Source organism: Hyperoodon ampullatus (genome assembly GCF_949752795.1).
Source record: "Hyperoodon ampullatus genome assembly, chromosome: 15".
Classification (NCBI taxonomy): domain Eukaryota; kingdom Metazoa; phylum Chordata; class Mammalia; order Artiodactyla; family Ziphiidae; genus Hyperoodon; species Hyperoodon ampullatus.
Window position 1 is genome coordinate 26,513,561 of NC_136928.1, and position 22,869 is coordinate 26,536,429.

A 22,869-nucleotide genomic window follows, 5' to 3' on the forward strand; every position below is an offset into this window, starting at 1 on the left:
TTAATGGATCGAGTCTCCGAGGCCCCACCCCAGGCTCCCAGGCCCTGAACAAGCTTGCTCTGCCAGTCCCCCCAGTGGCCCTCAGAGCCAGAATCCACCACGCCAGGCTCGCAGGCTCTGGGGTTGGAGCTGGATGCCTGTGTCATTAAGAGAGAGACTTTTATTATTCCCATAGGGAAGGGAGACACAAGGGGATCACTAAGAACTACAGCGGGTGCCTGGAAAATAAATTAAAACAGAAATGCATCAAAACAAAAAGGAGATAAGAGAAATGGAGAGTGGCTGGGAGGCTGCAGTGGCCTGCAGCCTGCTCAGGCAGGCAGGCTCTCTGAGGAGAAGGTCGAGCAGTCCCGGGCCTCAGCCAGCCCATTTCTTGTCCCTCTGTCGGTGGTGGCCCCAGGGTCCAAGCCCTCTGGGGCCGTGACTTGAGGCCTCCACGCAGCCTGGCCAAGGAGTGGCCAGAGTCCTGCCGGGCCCACCGAGGGGCCTGGCCAGCAGCGAGCAGCACTCCGCCCTCGTGGGTTTGTGACCGCCCACACCCTAGTCATTGGAGGTGACGTCGATGTCCTCCCCGTTGGCCTGCTTCGTGGCGATGCGCCACCGGTTGATGTGGTGGGAGCCCTTCTTCTTCTGCTCCGACTCGGGCCCCTCTTCCTCCAGCTTCTGCCGCTTGTACTTTGTCCTCCGGTTCTGGAACCACACCTTCACCTGGGCCAGGGAGGGAGGGGCACAGGTGAGAAACACCCAGGAGGCCCCCAGAGCAGCCACCAGGGCCTCAGCACTCAGGCTGAGCTGGGAGCCGGAGAGGGAAACCAAGGCCAGGGTTGTCTCCTTTGGCCGGTGCCACCTCATGCATCTGGAGGTCTGCCCTTCCAGATGCAAATGAGGGGGGCCAGGGAGAGGGCACAGTGGGCCAGAGAGCGGCCGTTTTCCTGTCCCCTCAACAGAGGGAAAGGAGGGGGTCATGGAACTGCCAAGCATCCTGGTTCCTGGAACCACAGGAACAGAGAGACCTGAGTCTCTACCAGTTTTTATTATTTATTTATTTATTTATTTTATGGTACGCGGAACTCTCACTGCTGTGGCCTCTCCCGCCGCTGAGCACAGGCTCCGGAAGTGCAGGCTCAGCAGCCCTGGCTCACGGGCCCAGCCGCTCCGTGGCATGCGGGATCCTCCCGGACCGGGGCACAAACCCGCGTCCCCTGCAACGGCAGGCGGACTCTCAACCACTGCGCCACCAGGGAAACCTTCTACCAGTTTTTAGAGAAGAGATTAATAATTACTCCTTCTCAGGGTTGATGTGAACAGTAAATGAGGGAATATACAAGAAGCCATCACACGGGTTCTGATGGCCTGGAGTGAGTGCCACCCCCCGGGGCAACCCTGTGCTCTTTGTGGCACAAAGAGGCAGAGTGGACACAGCTACATAACCAGGAGGTGATGTCCACACCCAGAGCAGCGCCCAGGACAGCCAGAGCGCTCCTAGGGTCACGGACCCTGCTGCTCGAGGCTCTAACTTCTCATGCTGTCTAGGCTGGTCTGTTTCACCAGAGGACCCCGTCTTAGCAACCTCAGGTGGAATTCCAGAGGGTCTCTGGGGAAGGTGGTGCCGAAGGGCAGGGTTATGAGGCATGGATGGTTTCCTGAAATGACAGCACATTTAAAAAGCAGGTAGGTTTAGCCAACTGCAGTTGGAGTGATCCACGGTGCCCAAGCAGGTGGTGAGCGGTAAGTCACGTGTGTGGAATGATGATGAGCACCTCGGTCTGGCAGCAGCAGTGACTGCTGAGGGGAGATCCTTGAATCCTGGGCAGGCTTAAAGGCAAACCTCAGAAACACTACCGGCTTCTGCCCCTGCTCCCTGAGAATGGGTGAAAAGTACAGGCCGTAGGCATAAAGCCAGGCAGTGACAGCCAAAGCAGGCCTGGCATCCAGGCCCAGGGAGTAGCTTCGTGCCCAGGATGCCCCACTCTCACATTTCCCAGACACTCCTCTCTGTCCCCTCCATGGAGCCGACCCAACCCAGGGCTCCTCCAACAGCCCACCCCTCCCCAGGGTTTCCATGGTACCATCTGCCTTGCCCGTTGATTTTCGAGCACGAGGATAGGTGTGAGGGCAGCCAGTGGTCAATGACACACAGAGCAGCCAGCCAGGGACAGGAAGAGGTGAGGTACCTGGCCTTGGTGGACAGTGAGGAAAGGGCTTCTTCCCTCATTTCCAGAGCTGGCTTCAAACCCATTGCCTGCATGTCCCAGCTCAGATAGATGGGGAGGATGGCAGATGCTCCAGGCGCAGGGCTTCTAGATTCCATGCCCACCTTTCCTTGGGCACAGGGCTAGCTGGGCCCTGGGTGGTTCTCGGCACAACCATTTGGCAGCCAGCCTGGCCCCTGCCCCCCGCCCTGTAGCCCACTGTGACTGTGCCAGCCCGTAGGCGGGTGAGCTCGCCCAGACTCCTGTGCAAGCCTTGTGTGTGACTCAGGCCTGGGGCGGTGTTCCTGAGAGCCCGAGGGGCTGGCTGAGGGCTAAGCATGGCCAGCCTGCTGATGCGTGATCTGGGGCAGCACCAGGGACACAGGGCCCCTTTCTGCACCTTCTCCCTCCCACACACACTCCCCAGTCTCCTTCCAGAAGGAGACTCGCCTCTAGTGGGATGGACCTAGGCTGCTACTCTTGCCCAGCATCACTGGCCCAAAGAAGGAAAACTTCTTGGGCACAGGGCACAGGGTGTGTTTTCACACCAGGGCTGGCTTCCTGGTACATACAAATGAAAAGCAATTCTGAATACTTTCTCCATGAAAACTACTAGGGTCAAGGAGGCAGCTCTCTAGAAACAGGGACGAAAACTCTCTCCCCAGGCAGCCTGGCTATCTTCCGGAGAACAGCCTTGGGCTGAGTGTCCAGATGCTGTTTACAAAGACTGTAATAACAAGGGGATGCTTATGACTTAGTAATATCAGTGAAAATGGCAGGATGCACAGTTTGGGCACAGTGTGATCACAGCCATGGAAAAACAAAGCCTATGCATGGGGAAAAAAGACTAGAAGGAAATGTACCCAAAGTATGGGTGACTTGTCTTTCTTCTTTCCACTTTTCTGACTTTTCTTTAATGCATTACTGATAACAATTACCAGTAATTTTTTTATTTGGAAAAAGAAAAGGAACTGGTCTCCGAATGTAGTAAGAGATAAGAGTGACACCCCAGCCAGGCAACGCTGGGGTCACCCCAGGACCCCTTCCCTAAAGGAGAGAGGACCTAGAAAGGAACCAGGTCACATACTGTGGGTACCAGCGCAGCGGGAGCGGCCTTAGGAGGCCTGCTTATTCTGCACTGCCTCCCCTCAACACCGGCACGCTACTCACCTTTCAAGTCCAGGGCGCACTTGGGGTGCTGGCTGGAGGAACCCCTCACCCATCTCTGAGCCCTCTGGGTTTGGGGAAAGAGAGGTTCCTTGGGGCCGCCCAAGTCCCCACCTCACTCAACGTCTCTCAGTTTTCTGATAAGCGAGATCCTTCCAAGAGTCTCCACTTTTGTCTGAGTTACACCACCTGGAATATTCTTACTTAGGCTTCGAAACCCTGCTCCCTTGTTCCTAGACTGGATGTGCCCCATCACCTGTCTGTAACTCCTTAGTGCTTTTTTCTGTCTCAGTAACAATGACCCCAGCAACATGTTAATTTATTTGCTCAAACCTCTGTCTCCTCATCAGATGGTATGGGAACCGGGAGAACGAAAGTGGTGTGTTAGCTGGCTTTGGAGGCCCAGTGGGCATGTTCCAGGTACGTTCAGCCAGTGGGGCAGAGGTGAAGTGACCTAGCCCTATGATGTAGGAAAGAGGCGCTTGGGCCAACCTGGAAAACAGGAGAAAATCAATGGTAGAGGGATTGAGGTCTAAATGGAAAGGGGGTTTTGAAAGAGCTAACTGCTGCAGAGATGGGATCCTGTTTTGGCTTAGTTCAGTGGACACTTCTACAAGAGGGTCAGTTCTTAATTCTTCATACTGTGGATTGGATTAACCACTTCTGGGGGGGACAGGAGGAGAGGAAGATCCACCGTTGAGGGGACAAGGGTCAGCTTGAGTCAGGTAGGATAAAGAAGGTAAAACTGCTGCGGATGAATGAATAAATGAATGAAGGCATTAAGGCATTAGCAGATTGATCACTGTACGCATTAATGAATGAAGACGTGCGTGAGTGAATGGACAAATGAACTTACAAACAAGCAAACTACAACTCCAGCCAATGTTTCAGACTTTACCTTTGAATGAACCAGGTCTGGATCCCTTCTTTTCCACCACTCCCCATCTTAGCCCATCCCAAATGGGAGAGTCCATGGCTCCTGGCCCCTGCATACTTTCAGGTGAATACCTGTCCTCTCAACAAGGAGTTCAAAAACCTCTATCAAGGGACATTTGAGTCTTGTAACTCTGATACAAGAAGTTCCTCCTTATGGCCTTCTGTTGTCTCTTCTGTTTTAATTTAAGCCTGTGTCCTCCTATTCTGTCATCCTCAAACACAGAGAAAGTCCTCATACTAGAAAGAAGCTTAGCGACATCAATCAAGCCACTCCTCAGCCTGCTCACCCCCCTGCCCTCTCCACTGGGATCCACTTCCTAACATCTGATCATGTGAACTGGTCCCGCTCTCAGTGTCAAGCCCAATGCCATGCGAAGCTCAACCCTCACCCCACCAAACTGAGGTCACCTCTGACTCACCATGAACTAGAGTCCTAACTCTTCCTGAGCTTTCTTGGTTCCTCCTCTCTCAATCCACCCTGGATGCTTGCCCTCACTCTCAGGGAGACATCACAAGATTTGCCTGCTTGCTCAGGACCACACCCTCAGAGAACCATTCCAGTCTCCCTTATCTCCCGTGCCCTCTCCTGCCTCCCACTGGACTCCCGGAGCTTGAGAGGTGCAGAAGTTCTTGGAGAAAAGCCAAGACTTAGAGAAGGGGTGAGTCCATCTCAGAACACACAGTGAGCTAGTAACCTTTCCCTAAAATTCAAGTCCCTAGGATATCTCCCTCTCAGCCATCTCCCAAAAGGCAGATATTCCAGGCAGGAAGTCTTCTTACCATGCCCCTGCGGGGAAAAACCCATAGGTAGGTGACTATACACTCCTGCCTCCTAAGACCCCACCACCCATGCTCTCGGGACCCAAGAAGGTAGCCAGACTTGACAACTCCCGCTCCGTCTTAATCTCAAAGCCTCCCCTTTCTTCCCACCAACCCACACATCCCTCCAAGCCTTGCATGTCTGTGGCCTCCCAGGAGACTTCCACCGATGCAGCTCTCCCCTGACTCCCTCAGTCCACAGCTGTGGCTTCAATGGGACTCCGGTCACTCACCCCTCACATGCCCTGGCACTGCATGAGGAATCTCCAAGGCCAAGACACCACATTTCTGCATGCTTTTCCCTCACAGTTTAGCTCAGCTAAACTGAGCCAGGGAAGGTCAAGAAACACTTCCTGAACGGTTCAGAGCTGGAGGAGCGGCTGGAAACACTAACCAATCAATCAGCTGAAGCAACCAAATGCTTTCTCTCACTCCCCCCAAAACTAATGTGCCCCCCACACATGCACAGAAGCTCACAGAGGCACTCCATGCCATGTGTACATAGGATAGCACCTGACCCTTGGGCATTGATCACACTAAGCCCACATGTGCTCCACATTATGGGCATACATATGTTACATATACCCATTACACACACATACACACACACACACTCAAGGCTCTGACCTGACCCAGGCCCAAGTCTGCCCCACCAGCCACCAGGACTGAAGCTTAGATGGGCTTCACTCCAGTCAGACTCCTGGGCTGCATAACAGTGAGGAACAAATAATTAGAGCCAGAAGGAAGACCTAGCCCTTGCCCAGGGCCCCTCCCTCCACCTCCTGGATTAACCCACGGCCATCCCAGTACAAATACCCCACACGCAACCAAACTATAGCCCTACCCCCAAAAAGCATCTCAGGTTGCCCACCCCCAATATCCCATGCTAGAGCTTTGGGCATACAGACACCCCTGAACTCTGAACTAAGACCCCCACACCAATCTGCTTAACCCTCCTAGAAGTTTTATCCATGAACTGGTAAATAAAATTCGATCATCTAGATCAACAATCAGCTATGAAAGTGTAAGGGAATGATAGAAGGAGAGGGACAGAAAGGGAGCAGTGACAGCAGAGAGTGAGGGAAATGACTGGTAAAGTTAACATATGGATAAGTATACAATCAAGAGAAACTTGCCCGTTCATTCAGTACATATTTATGGAGCATCTACTTTTTGCTGGTCACTGAGCTGGGCCCTGGAGCACAGCAAGAAATAGGAAGGCTTGGCCTCTGCCTCCCAGAGCTGAGATGCTCAGGCCTATTGTTTATCAGGATCACCCAGAGAGCTGTTTTAAAATCTTTCCTGGGTCCCATCCTGGAACTCCTAAGAGAATCTCCTGAGCAGGGTCCAGGAATCTGCATTTTAAGATTTCTTTGAGAGATGAATGCAACCAGTGTACAGACTGACACTTGGACATGGAAGATTATTAAACAATAGCAAAGTCCTATAAATATTATGATATGTGGGAGATATGCTGTGAGTTCTGAGAACCTGGAGGAGGGATTATACAGAAATACAGAGAAGTAGAATATAGATGAGCCAGAAGCTCAAGGCTGAAAAGAACCCTGGAGTTCATTTCATTCAGTCTTTCAGATCAGCAACTGAGGCCCAGAAAAACAAAGACAAAGTGAGAGCTGATGAGATGATAACCATTACAGACATATGCATACACTGTCAGCTGCTAAAGATCTATAGAGATGGAAGTTTGAGAAGGATGGTAGATATACAGAAGGTAAAACAGAGTAGATGATAAAGAGATAATCAACAGTTGGGTAAATAGGAATTATTGTTAAGAAGAAGATAGAATTAATAAAAAATAGGAAATATAAATTAACCAGCTTTGCAGAGGCGGTTTAATGAAAGCAGACAGAAGTACATGGCTAGATATAAAATAGCTCTCTGTGAGAGATGAATATAGATATTGACAGTAGGAGTAGATGGCAGGGGGCTGATGGGAGTGACTGATGCTTGACAAATAGTTGATAGCTAGAAATGACAGGTCAGCCTGCCTGGCAAATACAGAGAGATAAATAGATAATTAGTTAGTTATATAGCCTAGGTCTTAATGATAGTTACGAGAGGGACAGAAAGACAGCTCTGGTGATGAAAAAGACTGAGTCAGGAATTCCAGGTTTGGATCTTATTATAACACTAATTTGACATATTACTTTCAACAAAAGGAAGGGAAGCACTGGGGATGAGAATTAATCTTATTTGAGTTCATATTAGGTGCCTTTAATCCTTAAACAACCTATTTTATGGATGATGAAAACAGAACTCAGAGAGGTTGAGTAACTGGCCCAAGGTCACACAGTCAGTTAGCAGGGAGGCAGATACTGAAATCCCATCTGCCTGCACGGGGTGGTCTGCCTAATTCATCTCTCCGTCTCAAAGGCCTCACCTGGAAAGACAGGACTCTACAAGGAGGTTTCTCAGGCTTAAATCTCCCACAGTTCTATTATTTTGTTTGTTTGTTTCATATGCTTAACCAGCTCATTTATAGATGGAACAAGATTAGCCATGCGTTTTGATCGTTAGTGAAGCTGGATACATTTTATTTTCTATCTGGTTTTGTTTTAAATATATGCTTAAGCACCTTATAATAAAAATGAAAGAGAAAATCATTGGGTTTACTAACTGGCATTGTTAGGAGCAAATATTGACAGGCAGATAGGTTCAGTTGAAAGAAAGTCAATTAAAAATGCTCTGACTGAGCTAAAAAATTGAAAGTTTAAAAAGAATGACATTATTTCAACAAGTGTTAATCTGTGGATGGTGGGCTTATAAACGGTTTTGTTTTCTTACACTTCTGCAATTAAAATTTAATAACTAATACTTTTAAAATGAAGTTAAGTATAAATACCATTCTTAAGTTGACACCTTGTTTTAAACAACAATTTTAAAACACTGTTTGCCAAGAGGGAAAAGGGGGTATTATTTTATTAACTTCTTTTTTAAAAAACATATCTTTCTTTAAAACGTTTTTAAAATTAAGTCCGTTGTTTTGTAAGCTTTATCTCTGCAGTTAGAACAGCCCAGCTAGCAAATCTGAAAAAGCCCGGGTCCTGCCGCGGAGATGGGAGCAATGCATTGATGAAATAGGGCATCAGATAGATAGGACAATAGATAGCAAAATGCGACGTGAGCGGCAAAGAGTGAGGTCGGGGCTGCAGGATGCTGGGGACGAAGTTTGGGTTTGGACTCCCCCACGACGCCTTCCATCTATCCTCACTGCTACCCGGGAGACCCCAGGCTGCACACACACCCCACCCCCACCTCCAGCCGGACGCTTTCTCACTGTCCAGGACTAGGGTGGAGGACGGTGGTGTAAGAGGGGCGAGGCGAGCAGAAAGGGGAGCGGAAGATGAAATGCCGGCGGGCGAGAGCTGCTGGGCCGCGCCAGCCGACCTCTCTCTTTGCAAATCCGGGCGCTGTCAGGGACAGAAGGGAGTTAAGGTCTCCCGAAGCCCATTCAGATACTGAAATCCGCCTCCAGGGCAGCAGCCAGCCACCCCCGCACGTTGGACTCCGGGCGGACTAAGAGCTTAGCGGTGCTTCCAGACAGCATTTATTTATGGCAAAGTCTTTACTTACAATAAACCCAAATCTGCCTTCCTATAATTCCCTTCTAGTTCTTTAAATTTTTTTTTCTAATTATCAATTACAAAAATACTACGTGGTGATTGTAATTTCACCCAGTTCAAACCCCTTCAACTCCGTTGCAGTTTATTCCCTCCCCAACGCAACAGCCCTTCAAGTGATTGGAAACAGGTCCCGAGGACCAGAATCTGCTTTCCCACCGTCCCCAGGCCCCGCCAACGCCCGCGCACACACGCCACAGTTTCAGAGCCCTGCCAGCCGGGCTGGGCAGAGATCAGTGCCCCTCTTGGACCCCCAGCAGGGCTGCGCGCTCCCGCCTAATCCCTCTGCTTCTGATGTTTATAGCCTGAGGACACGTGGGCTTTCTCCCCACAGCACACCCGCTGGGGGACAGCGAGGCCTCTGCCCGCTTTGCCCCTGAACAGCAGCGAAGCCAGTGCGAGACAGGCCTGGGCACCCCACACACCCCTGAGCGCCCCCGGAACAGTGGCGGGAGAAGGGCTGCAGTAACCGCAGGGCTGAGACGGCGCCAGAGGGCCCGGGTGGGCGCGGAGTGGCCGCGGCTTGGGCGCTCAGCGCTCGGCCGGCTCCGGAGGGCGCCAGCGGCCTTCTGGCAACTGGCACCTCCTATGGGCTATGGGAGTGGGGTCGGGATAAGGTTTGATCCCAACCTCCCGGTGGGTCCTTAGTGTTTAATAAAAGTCCTGTGGCCTCTTCGAGGCTGCATATAGTCGGAGGGAAGACAGGCGTGACGGGGGCGCCGCAGGGGTAGCGGGAGAAGCTGGGGAAGGCTGGGGGCAAGGCCGGCCGCTCCGGCCCCCCCTCCAACCGGCCCCCGGGCGCAGCGAGGATCATTACCTGCGTCTCGGAGAGGCTGAGGCTGCCGGCCAGCTGCTTCCGCTCGGCGCCCACCACGTAGTGGTTCTTCTCGAAGGCACGCTCCAGTCGCAGAAGCTGCGAGGGCGAGAAGGCCGTGCGGATCCGCTTGGGCTTGCGCGCGAAGGGGCCGTGCAGAAGCAGCCCGTCCTGGGGCACGTCGCTCGCTGCGGCCGCGTCGCCGACGGCAACACACGCAGATACAGACAGAGAGAAGGGCGCCGTGAGCCGCAGCCCGGTCAACGGGCCGCCCGCGGGAGCCGGCCAAGCTACCCATCGCACCGCGCTCTCGCACACGCCCCGGAGTGCTCCGATGCCCTCTCCAACCCTTGACACACGCACTTCTCCTCTTTCTCTTTTGCCGCCCCTTCCGTAAGTCCACTCCCTTTCCCAACACCTCCCGGCTGAGGGGGCCTCGCGGAATCGCAGCGCTGCAGATCACTGTTAGGCCAGGAAGTGGGCCCAGGCCTGGTGAGGCCCAAATCCACAGTGCCTGGAGCAACCTAAGAGGCCAAGGAGTGGGAAGCCCTTTTTGTTGGCTTGCCCCGTCATGTCTCCCTCAAAGTGGACCAAGAGCAGAGACGGGGCTGTGTGTCAGGAGAGTGGTAAGGGGAACAGCCAGGTTGTTAGGCATTCCCCTACCAAATACAGATTCAAGAACTAGAGGGTATCCCAGGAACTCTCCCTTCACACCTGCTTAAACCAGCCTTGCAACTAAATGCTCAGGCTACTAGCCCATAGAAAATTCCTTCCAACAAGCCAAGGCTCTGCCTTGCAAGTGGTAAAAATAGGCTAGGGGCTAAGTCAACATCCAGGCAGCACCTGGAGGTCTAAAGTTAGGTTTCTTCTTCCCGGCTTTCCCATCTCTCTCCCCTCAGGCCTTCAGGTAAAATCCTCTTCCCACAGGAGACTTACTGCTCTCTGGTGGAAAAAGGCCTTGCTTCATCCCTGAATAATCCCCTGCTGAAGAAACATGTGTATAAATATCTAGACGTCATTTTTCTCTCTAATATATATAGCTATAGATATATTGGTTTCTGCATGGGCGTGTGTAAATACATGCTCCAGCCTCCCTACTGTCTTCTTCTCCTTTCTACCATACAGGATTTTCAAAGAGTGCAACTGTCCCTTGGATAATGTTGGCCATCATGGGGACTCAGCTCGTACATGCAGGAGGAGGGGCTGACATTGGGCTGGATGGGGCTGAGGTGGTGGGGTCAGGAACTACAAAAGTGAAACTAGCTTCCACCCACAGCCCCAGTCTCAGTGAACCCCCCACTAGGCCTTCACACCACCTCTGGCTTGGTTGCACATGCCAACAAGACTGGAAACAGGCCCTGACATCATCCACGGAGCCTCATGCAATGGCACATAACAGTACCCTGACCCACCAACAATGCAGAGTACTAGATGAAATGTTTTGACAGTTAGTTGTTGAGATTGACTGATCCAATTAATTTCTTCAGAAACGGCCACTGGTTTGACTCAATTTGATTTGTTGTTTCATTTTTTAAGACAATTGTTTGGATAATTCGGTTGAGATCTCCCATCTCTGGAAATATCTCTGTAAGTGAAGCAAGGGCACATAATTGAGATACTATGGCTAAAACTCTCCAGGTAACTGTTCATATCCCTCTGCTGGTAGAAACTGCCTGACATGACTTTCTCCACGTCCATGGGCTTTGGACACCTATACAGGCAAACTTTATTGTTGGGATTTGCTGTGGAACAGCATTGCCTAGGAATGAGGGGCTAGTGCCTGGGGGGAGACAGAGTTGCCTGAGAGGGAGAAGCCACTAACTTCCAATCATCTTATCCATTTCAAGTGGCTGGATCTGTGCTGCTGTAAAAGTGAGTGGGATCACATCATAGGAAGATGGAGGGAGGGAACCCTGCCCATTGGGCCCTTCAAGGTGGGGGCAGATCCAGGGCTCTCAGGCCTGACAGAAGGAAGAGAAGTTTAGCTTGTGGTGGTGGAGGGGACAGATGATCAGGGGAGGTGGTCTGGCAGAGAGGGGTAAGAGGGAGAGAAAGGAGAAGAATGATCCAGTTGGGAATAAGAAGGATTAAGGCCTCAAGTGAGGGCCAGTGTGATAGGCCGGAGATAGGTGAGAGAGGTGGGTGGGAAGCAAACACTTCTTCCTGATGTTAAAATAAATTGCCTCAAAAAAACAACAGCATTCTGAGCTCAAGTCAAATACCAACAGTGGTTTCCTCTGGACAAATGAGCTGAAGAGGGAGAGAAAGCCCACCCCTGTGATCGCAGGGTTTGGCCTCAGCAGCTTGACTGGCCCAGATTGGTCAGAAGTGAAGTGGCAGCGTGGAGAGACCGGGGAGTTGTGAGTGAATGGGATGCAGAAGTGTGAAGAGTAGTGTGGGGCTGAGAAAGCAGGACTGCAGCCTGCCTCAGTGTGTGTGATTTGATGGCTATTTTGTAATTTCGTGGTGTGTGTTGGTCACTTGTGTGGTAGAGTTCTCTATGTTTGTCTTTATAAACCCAAAGTGGAGGATGGAAGCAACAAGCGCCTCCTGACATACACGTCTCTTTGCTTCAAGTCAGGCTATTTTAGGGGAAAGGTGGGTTGCTTGAGGTCTCCCTCAACTGGAGAGAGAACAGGCCCAATTCATTGTAATGCCCTGAAGGGACAGATAGCATGTATCCTGTAGTCTGTGTTGCATGTGCAGAAACACAGGGGTCCTTCTGACCCAACCAAGAAGAAGCAGAGGCCAGAAAAAAGTATTCAAGATGTTGATTAGTGATGACAGATTTGATTTCAAAAGAATCAGGGCTCTTTCCTGTAAGGAAGAGTATGTTTAGTACAAAACTGAGAAACTCACCAATAGCTGCATGTTTGTGTAAGAACTAGGGTGGTGCCTATGAGCCTGGGCCACTCTCACTCTGACCTATGGAGAGGGGGCCTCAAACGTCCCTACCAAGGCTTCAGTTTCCCTTAATTGGATCACAAGGGCAGAACAAGCTTGGGACTGGGTTGCGGTGTGGCCTGTTTAGATGCAGTAATTCTGGGCTCTTGAGAGTGGGCTGTCAGTTTCAGACAAGGACAGGTGGAAAAGTGTAAAGGGGCTGGCTTAGTCTTCCCTGGAGCTAGTAACTGTACCCCACCCGCCCCGTTTTCCTCCAGCCTTCTCTGCGGGCCCCTTTAAGGCACTGGCTGGGACCTAGCAACGGAGGTTCCCAGGAGTGAGGCGGCAGGAGGTGGGAGCTAGGGATTCGAAGGTCCGGGGCGCGAGCTGCAGTCCCTCCTGGAGAGGCCGAGGCAGACTGGGGGCTCTGGGCCGGATGGCGGGGCGGAGGGGCCTGGGGCTACGAGACGGAGAGGCCCGCCCGGCAACGGAGATAACCTCTTTCCCCCTCCTCCGGCCGGAACAAAGGCGCCCTTTGAAGCACCGGCCCATTACCACCACCAGTCCCAGAGGGCCTGGTCTCCCACGGCCCCCTCCCGACGCTGCTCCTCGGCCTGGAAAGTTCCTGCTGTCCGGGGGAAATAGCACCGAAGTGCGGCTAACTCGTCGTCTCCGCCAGCTCCTCCCCTTCAGGCCTCGAAAGCCGCCCCCGTCTTCGGCGTCCCGCCGCCTGGTCCCGACCATCCCGCGCTGGCTTTTTCTCTCCCACCGCCTCGCTCAGCGAAGAAGCCGGTTCCCTGCGCTCCGGGACCGCGCTGCTGGAGAGCGCTGCGCACAGAGCGCAGACGTGTTCCTTTTCGTTCGTGTAGGGTTTCGCTTCTTGCATTAAAACGGGGCTGAAATGAGCATCGCAGAGACCCGGTTCTCTAGAAAACGCGGCGCCGGAGGGCCTGAAATGGCTCGGCTCGTAGCCCCGAGGGCCCGCGGGATCGCAAGACTCAAGGGCGCCCGGGCCGCAGGGGTCTGCCCCGACGATGACCGGCCCTGAAGCCAAAACTTCTTAGGATTCGAAAAGTCCTTCAGTGCCCAACGGATTCCGTGTTCAACAATGCGACCACATTTGGCTCCATCTCCGCGTCCAGACACAGTTCTTGGGAGAAAAATGCAACCGTTTTTGCAACTCGACAACGTGCCCGCCGGGACTGACGGCTCAGGGAGAGGCGGCAAATTCCGAGAGGGTTTTGCGGAGGATTTATTCGGCCTCGCCTAACTGAGGATGCTCAGAGCTGGAGCTGGATCTCTCGCAAGGCGCCCCCGGCCCTCGCACCCTAAGCCCGCGCGGGCGAGGCCAGAGGCGGGAAAGGTAGCGCGGAGGGCGTGGAGCGCCGGGTCCAAAGCCGAGGGCGTCGCCGGGAGGCCATCTCCGAGTGAGCAAAGACCACAGGTGTCAGGACCCGCTCTGCCCTCTTCTCCGAGCCCCTGTCTCTCTTCTAGCCTCTTAACCGCTGGTCCCTCCGCCACCCGGGCCCGAAGATTCACAAACAGCCGCGACTCTCAAATTGCCCCGCGGTCGCGAGGTTTAGAGACCCAGGCCGGGGACCCAGTCCATGGAGGACCGAGGTGGTTTGCTCAATTTTAAATAACACTTCATTTTACCAGTAAACATATATTTTAATTGACAGGTTTCTTTCCCATAGCGGCTGACACCATAGCCTTCCCCCCACCAAATGATTTGGGCAAATCTTTGAAATCCCCAGGGCAGACAAAACTGCCCACAAAGATTCTTGCTCAAATAATTACATTATCTTATTTTGTGGGATCTGTTAGGTCAGTATCCTTTGACCAGATGGGACTGAGAAAATTGTCTGACAAATCGGGGCCGGGGAAAGCGGCTTTCCGTGAAAACAGTTAAGCAGCTATAGCGAAAGCTTCAAGAGATCATTTTTCTTCTGTTATCTAGATAATTGTACCCAATATCCAGTTTATTTTGACTGTGTACACCCAGTTTACCCTCGGATTAGCTCCAGGAGCCAAAGCTCTAGCCACATCCTTTTCATTTGTTTTGCTAAAATCAGGGTTACCTAGCTCTGAGTCATGGAACCTCATAAGACTGAGGTCCGGTCTACACTAACAAAATAAAACCGGAAACTAAACCAATTACTGCACAAATTAAGGACACTCCAAAAAAAATAAGAAGAAGAAGAAGAAAGAAAAGAAAAACTCCAACAAATTCAAAGAAGAAAACGAACTCCAACTAATGGAACTCTTTCTTTTGGGAAAGTCAGATCATTGAAACCTGTGTGTGTGTGTGTGTGTGTGAGAGAGAGAGAGAGAGAGAGAGAGAGAGAGAGAGAGAGAGAGACCGAGACCAGTGGGGGATCTTCTTTAGCAAACCCACTGCCCAGTGCAGACTAGGGGGCTCGGACTGTCTAAGACCTTAAAAGCCCTCTGCCCCCGCCCCCTGCCTGGGAGGACTGCTGTTGGTCCCCCAGCAGCCGGTGGGTTCCCGGAGTCGGCGAGCGGCGGAGGAAGCCAGTTTGCCATTTCAAACCTTCCCACCCTAGGTCCGAAAAGCACGTGTGACTTGGAGAAGTCGGGTCGAGGTTGCTGACAAACATCCCAAGACAGCAGAGCACTCACCACTGAACATTAACTCTCCAGTTTGCCCTCCCCTCTGCCCCTTCTTCCCACAGACCCGGGGCACGCAGGTGGACTTTCCCCTGCCTCCAAGCGCCGGCGAAGGCTGATCCCTGGGAGTTGGTGGTGGAAATGCGAGCGAAGTATGGTCCCAGGTCCAGCTGGGTCGCAGGCAGGGCGGCGGGCGCTGCGCTCTCTGGGATGGGACTGGCTCAGCCAGGAGAGATTAAGGCAGGCCGCAGAGAGGACCAGGAGAGGCTCCAAGGATGAGCCCGGGCTTGACGTCCGGACCGGCATCGTTCCTGGGAGAGCCTAGAGGTCCCAACCTGGTTCTCTGGGAGGGAACCCAACGCGGCAGAAGCGCGGATGGATCTGGCGTGGCTCGTCCCTGCTTAAGAATCGGCCTTTGCAGACCCGCAGCCTCATCGGCAACAACTTCTGAACGGCCCCGCACGCCCCCGAGCCTCCCCGCGCCACCTCAGCACGGGCGCCGGCCGGCCGCCGAGGCGGGCACAACGTGGGCACTCACCCTGAAAGCGGTGGCCGAAGAAGCGGTTTCGCAGCACCCAGGGATAGAAGTGCAGAGGGTCCCGGTGCTGGGCGCCGAAGAAGGAGTGCGGGGGCTGCAGCGGGGAGGCGCCCAGCTGGTGCGCCGGGTGCACGGTCAGCGCAGGGTGGTTCATGGCCTCGGGGAACACGAGCTCGGGACCGCCGTAGAGCGAGCGGCCGGCGCCCGCGGCGGCGGGGAAGCCGCTCACGAAGGCCGCTTCGGCCGCGCCGGGGTGAGGGTAATTGAGCGCCGTGGGCCGGAGCGGCTCCTCCGAGGCGGCCGCCGCCAGGGGATGGGAGCCGGCACCCCCTCCGCCAGTGCCCCCGCCGGTGCCGCCGTCCTTGGCCACCAAAGACTCGATGGTAAAGCCGCGCTTGGCTGTGGGCTGGAACATGGTCGCGGCCGCCAGAGCCGAGCGAGGCAGCCGGGCGCTGGGGAGCGCTCCGCGTCCTGGCGCCGCCGCCGTGCGGGGTGTGCACCCAGCCAGGCACATGCACACACACCAGCACCCCTCACCTCCCCCGCCCGCCCGCCCGCGCTCAGCCCCTGCCCACGAGCCAGGCGCGGAGCGGCGAGGGGTGTGCGAGCCAGTGAACGGAGAGTCGGGCCACGGCGCGCAGCTAGGCTCGCCGGCCTCTGCGGCCGAGCGGGCAGCTCCCGGCGCCGGCACTGGCGCGGGCTCCGTGCGATGCTGCGAGCTGCCTCTACGGCCTGGGGGCTGAGCCCGGCCCCCTCCCTCCCGAGTCCAGCCAGGACCGACCCCCGCCCCCGGTCCTCCCAGCACTGTCCAGCCCTGGCTCGGCCACCGCGATGCGAGGCGAGAGTTAGCGGGCACCTGCCCCGAGCCCGCCCATTGGCCGCGGCTCACCTGCCCCAAGGTGGGGGGCGGGGCGGGGCGGGGCGAGGGACAGCGGGTGGGGACGGAGCAAGCAGTCGGAGGCAAAAACCGGACTGGAGCTTGTGCGGGGCGATCTAGGCCTCCTCCCCATCTCGCGTCTTCTCGCATCTCCGCCCTTTAGCAGAGTCTGGCTGCCGCCGCAACCGTCTCAACCCACGCGGGAGCCGAAGGTGGCGTATAAGGGGCCTGGGGCTTGGGAGAAACTCCAACCCCAGTCCCCAGTGTGTAAATCAGTTGAACCCTCTCCAGTTCGTCCCGGGATGTCGTTTCAGTTCTCAGATAACTTGGATCCGAGTGGAATGTGGGTGTTTGGAGTCCAACAAATAGGTTCTCCCGAGAACCAGCTCCCCTGGCCTCCAGGACCCTCGGGATCGCCCACCATCCGTCTCCTGGGCCGCAGTCTGAAGCCTCGGCCTTGGTCGTGAGGTTTCGCGTTTTCTGGGTGTTATGGGTGACAGCTCCGGAAAGGGGTCGCGCAATTCTTTTCACAGGGTCCCCCCCCGGGCCGGGGACAGCGCTGGAGGAGCTAGCGGAGCGGTCCCCCTGCAGTCATCAAGCTGCAGTTCTCAGGGCTTGGAAGGAGCTCCTTGGCCCAGCCACAGACACCGCGGTCGGCTCGCACGGGGACGCAGGGCGATCTGCTTTCCTCCTCTTCTCTGGTCGTGGGGCTCAGGTGCAGGTGGGCCAGGCCAGGCCGGGGCCTTGAAGACAGTCTTAAATTGGAGGTGGCCGAGCAGTCTAAAGCCATCCCCAAGAAGACATACCGGCCGTCCCGGGAACATAGCGGCCACCTGGCCTCCACGGACCCCCACCTTCTCCCCGCGCCCGCGGAGCAGCGGACTACTCCAGCCAGTTTCCATTTCGTGCACTAATTCCCCGGGGATAAGAGGGCAGTTGGGAAGGAGAATCAATACTCAGAAAACTTTTTCATCCGGGCCTTCCAGGCCGCAGGAAAACACCGCATCCAGGCCTAGGAGGGCGTTAGGCGGTGATAGTGAGGCCGGGACCCGGACCCTGACAGCGCACTACGAGAAGGGGACTGCGGGCCGATCCGCTTCCTCGCTGCTGCCCGTGTCAGTCAGAGCGGCCTGGCCGCGGCCTGGGTGCGCGGATCCGGGCCGGGCCTCCCGGCGCCCCGAGGCCAGGAGGTCCTCGTTCCGCGAGACTCTACAAGAACTCCAGGCCGGGTCTTGGGAGTGGCCCGCCTGAGCGCCCGGAGCCCCGGCCCAGGAGAGCGCTCCGGGCGCCCTTGTTGCCACAAAGCGGGTTAAAGTCTATTTTCCACTCGACTGCTCCGAAAAGCCCCCGCGCCGAAACCATTCCGGCCCCCTTGGGCTAGGTGGGGAGGGGACAGCGAGGGGGTGGGGGTGAGACTGCCGCACCCTGCAGCCGTTCGCGACCTGAGCAGACCCGGGCCGAGCACCTCGGAGGCGCCCCAGAAACGCCTGAGGACGGAATCTTTAAGGAATTCGTGGCGAGAGCCTGTGTCTCTTTTGCTGGCCTCTCCGGATCTCTCTGGCTCACTGTGCTGGTCTCTCCCTCTCTCCCGTTCCTGTCTCAGGCTCTCTGTCACTTTACCCCTTTCCTGCCTCCCAACCGTCACCACCCTTTCCCTCTATTTCTCCCTCCTCTCCCTTTGCCCCATCCTCAGTCCTAGATAAGGAGAAGCTCCCCAGAGTAGGGACAGGGACCTAACCAGGCCATATCGCTGGGGTGGCGAGGGTGCGGAGCTGGGCAAAGACATAGAGCGAGATTTTCGTTCTATATGGAAGGAGACAACAGGGATTTTGTTGGAGAAAGGTCCCCACAGGGGCGCGGGTTTAGTTGGATAAGCATTGCCTGGGCCTGTGCTCTGGTGGCGACAGACCGAGTGCTTGGGCCTGTGACCGAGAAGACAGGAGCCGGATCTAGTTAAACTCGGCCCCAGGGCCTTGTGCCCCTAGCAGGAGGTGAACCCCACCTCTCTAGCTGCTGGCCCCCACCTCCTACCCCACCTCGAGGCTGGACATTGACTCACTAAATTGGGCAGGTAGAGGAGCTTGGAATCTCCTGGGCCATTTCTAGACATATGTACACTGCACATCTACTTTCATCGTCTGGCTCTGGGTATACAACTCCCTATGTAAATCCATGGACCTTTATAATAACAACTCCTTTCCTTGTTGTGGTGCTTTCCAAATACTTTGACGTCAGCTGTCTGTCGTTAACCCTGTTTACAGATGAAGAAACAGACTGCACAGGACCAAAGACTGAAGCTGGTCATGGTCTGGGTTGAGGTGGGACAGCTCAATGGTCCTGCCCTGGCTCAGGTTCCGCCCCCATTCTACCCCCAAGCCCACCACTGCAGCGTACTCTCACAGGATTAGTGATGGGGTACCCCGGTGCCCTGGGTGACGGGAGTTCTACTGCCATTTTTCCTCTCCTTACCCTCTCCCAACGCCCCTTTCTCTCACGTTCCTTTCCTGTAATTCCATAATGTCTCTCCTCCCCTTCCCTTCCTCTGCAGATATTCATCCTTTACCTGATTTCCTCTATTTCTGCTCCTCTTAGGGCCTCTTTCCCCGTTGTCCCTCCCCTTGCAGTAGGTTAAGAGAAGAATCTGTCAGCCTCAGGAGGTCTCTAAGTCTCCCACTGTGTTCTGGATCTAGCCTCAATGACCCCCACCACACCCCAATCTTTTCTTTTGCCAGATCCCCTGCTCAGTCCCTGCCAAGCTCTCAGACGTTTCCCATTTCGATCTCTCCCCCAAGCAGCTGACCGTGTACATGCCTCCTCTCCTCACCAGGGGACAGCCGCCCATCTTAACCAAACACCTGCGGCCCCTCCCCCACCTCTGTTCCCCAGCCCTTCCTCTCCACCTCCCTGTCCTCCCTTTCAGGCTGCTGAGTTCCGCCGGAGCCCCCAGGTTGATCGTGCCTCCCTCATGCTGGAGCGCCCTGAAGTCCCACACATCTGCAGGCTGCTTACCTTTCACTCTGCATCTGCCTGAAGCCCAGCCCCTTCCCTGGGTTCCCATCTCCCCAAAGCCAGCACTTTGGCCCTCTGCAGAGGAGCCTGATGCTTACTCAGAGAATAAGACCTGGACCATCTGTCCTGGTTCTAGCCCCACATCAACTTTTCTCCTCCCTCCATCTCTGGAATAGCCTGAGCTCAAATCCTGACTCATCCATTTACTAGGGGTGAGACCTGGGGCCAACAGTCTTGCCTCAGCTTGCACATTTGTGAAATGGCAAGCCTTGTATGGGACCTCTCTGGGGATTAAATGAGATCTAAGTTTGTGATGTGCAGGACCAGTGCCTGACTCCAGAGAGGCACTCAGTAAATATTACACTCTCTGCCTTTGCCCATGTAGGAAACCTGGGAATCATCCTCAAATCCTCATTCTCTCTCATCCTCCTCATTCTTCAGGTCACCAAGTCTTGAGGTCAAGCAGTTCTCAAATCTGTAGCCTCTCCCTTTTTGCTTCTTTGCTGGCTAACTTCATTCTTCACAACTCAGTTCAGCTCCTCCCAGAGCCACCACCCAAACCCTCACCACCTCTCACCACTCTGTCATAGCTTTCACCTGCAGGGTGGAGCTGTCTGTGCCTGCATCTTGTGGAGACATTGGTCCAAAACATCCCCAGCCATCTCCCTTTTACCTTCCATCTCTCTCTTTCCTCTTCAGCCTACTTCATCTTCATGTCTCCCTGTCCTCATGTTTCCCTCACTCTGTTAACTTTTCTTCTTCACCACCAAGTTTCTTGAATAACTTTCGTCTCTCTCCAGATCCCTTATTTCCCCCTTGACTCAGTAAGCCTTTGCAACCTGGCTTCCATCCCATCGTATTAGGAAAATGGCTTGCAAAATCTCCAAAACTTTTATTATGGTGCTATTACAACAGAAACATGAGCTTATGGAGACGATAATAAGCACAACCCTGTGGCATTATTGTCAGACTGAATGAGTTATAATCCCCACCCAGTGGCCTTAGAGCAATGCCTAACGTGTAGTAAGCACTTGATAAATGTTAGCTATTATTTTATAGAGCTGTTCTGTCCAATATGGAAGCCATGTGGCTGTTGAGTGCTTGAAATGTGGATGGCCCAAATTGAGATATTCTTTTTTTTTTGAGATATTCTATAAATGTAAAATATACACCAGATTTGGAAGGCTGAGTGTTGAAAAGTATTATCATTGTTATCAATATTTTTATCATTAATATTTTCTATGTTGATTACATGTTACAATAATAATATTTAGGAGTTAAATAAAATATATTTTATCAGTTTATTTTTACTTTTTAAATGCAGCTACTAGAACATTTAAAATTACTTATGTGTCTCACATTATATTTCTATTGGACAGAGTTGCTATAGAAAATACAAGTAATCCAAAAGAGAGAGGGATGGTAAGTGGATGTCGAGGAAGGGAAAACAGAGGTCTTATAATTGTCAAATCCTCCTACCCAGAAACAGCATCATGGAATTCTTATAGTATATCCTTCCAGTTCTGTCTATATGTACCTCCCTTAAAAGCGGGGCGGGGGGAGTCATACTGTACACAGTTTTGTAATCTGCTTCTTTATAACCATCACAAGCATCTTTGTATCCATTAAATATTCTCTATTGTTGACATTTATGCTGTTTACAAATTTTCACTATTTTAAACAAAATTTTGACCAACAGCTCCATGGCTGTATCTCACTATATGTCCCTGAGTATTACTTTTCTATACAAATTTCTAGAAGTAATTTCTAGAAAAGTAATTTCCAGATATGCAATATTTTAGTTCTTTTGATCCACATTGCCAGTTTGGCTCTGGAAATGTTGTACCCATTTATTCTCCTATGAGAGAGCTTAAAGGTTTCTCTTCATCCTCTGAAATGCTCATCAGGACTCCTTTTTCCAAATCCCAGTCTTTCTAGTTATAATTGTCCGTGGGCTCTTCACATTTAACTAACTTCAACTCCCTTTTCTTTTGGAAACTCTCTCTTCCCTTCACTTTCTTAACAAGGTACCTGCCTAGATCTGCAGCCTCTGGGACTAGCTCCTTCATGGGCTTCCCTTTCTTCTCCTAACTGTGGGTGTCCATTAGGCTCCCTTGTCTATTCCAGCCATCCTATCTATCTATCTATCTATCTATCTGTCATCTATCTATCATCTACCTATCTATTATCTATCTATCATCTACCTATCTATCATCTATCTATCATCTACCTATCTATATATCATCTCTCTATCTCTCATCTATCTCTCATTTATCTATCTATCTATCTATCATCTACCTATCTATCATCTATCTCTCATCTATCTATCTACCTATCATCTCTCTCTCATCTATCATCTATCTACTATCTGTCTATCATCTATCTATCTACTATGTATGTATCTATCTATCATCTACCTATCTATCATCTATCTATCTATCACCTACGTATCTATCATTTATCTATCTATCATCTATCTATCTACTATCTATAATCTATCTTTTTCTATCATCTATGTATAATCTACCTATCTATCATCTATGTACCTACCTATCTCTCATCTATCTCTCAATCTGTCTATCATCTATCTATCTATCTATCTATCTATCATCTATCTCCCTAACACTATTTACTCCCACAGCTTCAATCAGTACCTGATACAGACCCCTTTATGTGTTTGTAACACCAACTCTTTATTTTTCCCCAGATCAAGTCACTAATTTTTCAAATGTTTGTGAGATGCCTCCCCACAGGCTCCTTAGACACTCACAATACCCTCGAACTGAGCTCAACATCTTCCCCACCAAATTTGCGGTTCTGGCTTAGCCTCTTCTGAATCGACCCCACCTTTCTCCAAGACACCCAGCAGCTAGGAGGCATCTGTGATATCTTCCTCTCGGTCAGCACCCTGTACATCCAGGCTTTGCATCCATTCCTTCCTCACTGTTCCCCCTGCCACTGGCCTACTTCTGGCTCTTGTTACCTGTCCCCGGTGATCCCCTTATGATAACCATTTGTGGTCTCTCCTCTCTACGATTCATTTTACACGTGGCTGCCAGATTTCTACAACACAATTCTATCCCGTTAAAGTGTTTGCACACAACTGTGGGACCCAGGCCAGTTTCTTTACCTCTCTGTGACTCAGTTTTTCATCTGCAATCTGCAGATAATAATAGTACCTAGAGAGTTGTTTACAGAATTAAAATGAGGTGATTCATGTATAGCTTTTAACACATAGAGTAAGCACTCAATAAGCATCAACTTTTTTTTTTTTTTTTTTTTTTTTTTTTTTTTTTTTTTTTGCGGTATGTGGGCCTCTCACTGTTGTGGCCTCTCCCGTTGCGGAGCACAGGCTCCGGACACGC

General features: G+C 52.7%; 1 protein-coding gene across 1 annotated transcript; it reads right to left on the reverse strand.

Annotated features, from left to right (window-relative positions):
• Nucleotides 1–540: 540 nt before the first annotated feature.
• Nucleotides 541–16,132, reverse strand: EMX1 (empty spiracles homeobox 1; the record flags this gene model as incomplete). Its single annotated transcript, XM_079720507.1, has 3 exons — nucleotides 541–708; nucleotides 9,573–9,757; nucleotides 15,619–16,132. The coding sequence occupies 3 exons, from the start codon at nucleotides 16,130–16,132 to the stop codon at nucleotides 541–543; spliced, it is 867 nt and encodes a 288-aa protein (XP_079576633.1).
• Between the last annotated feature and the right edge of the window lie 6,737 nt (nucleotides 16,133–22,869).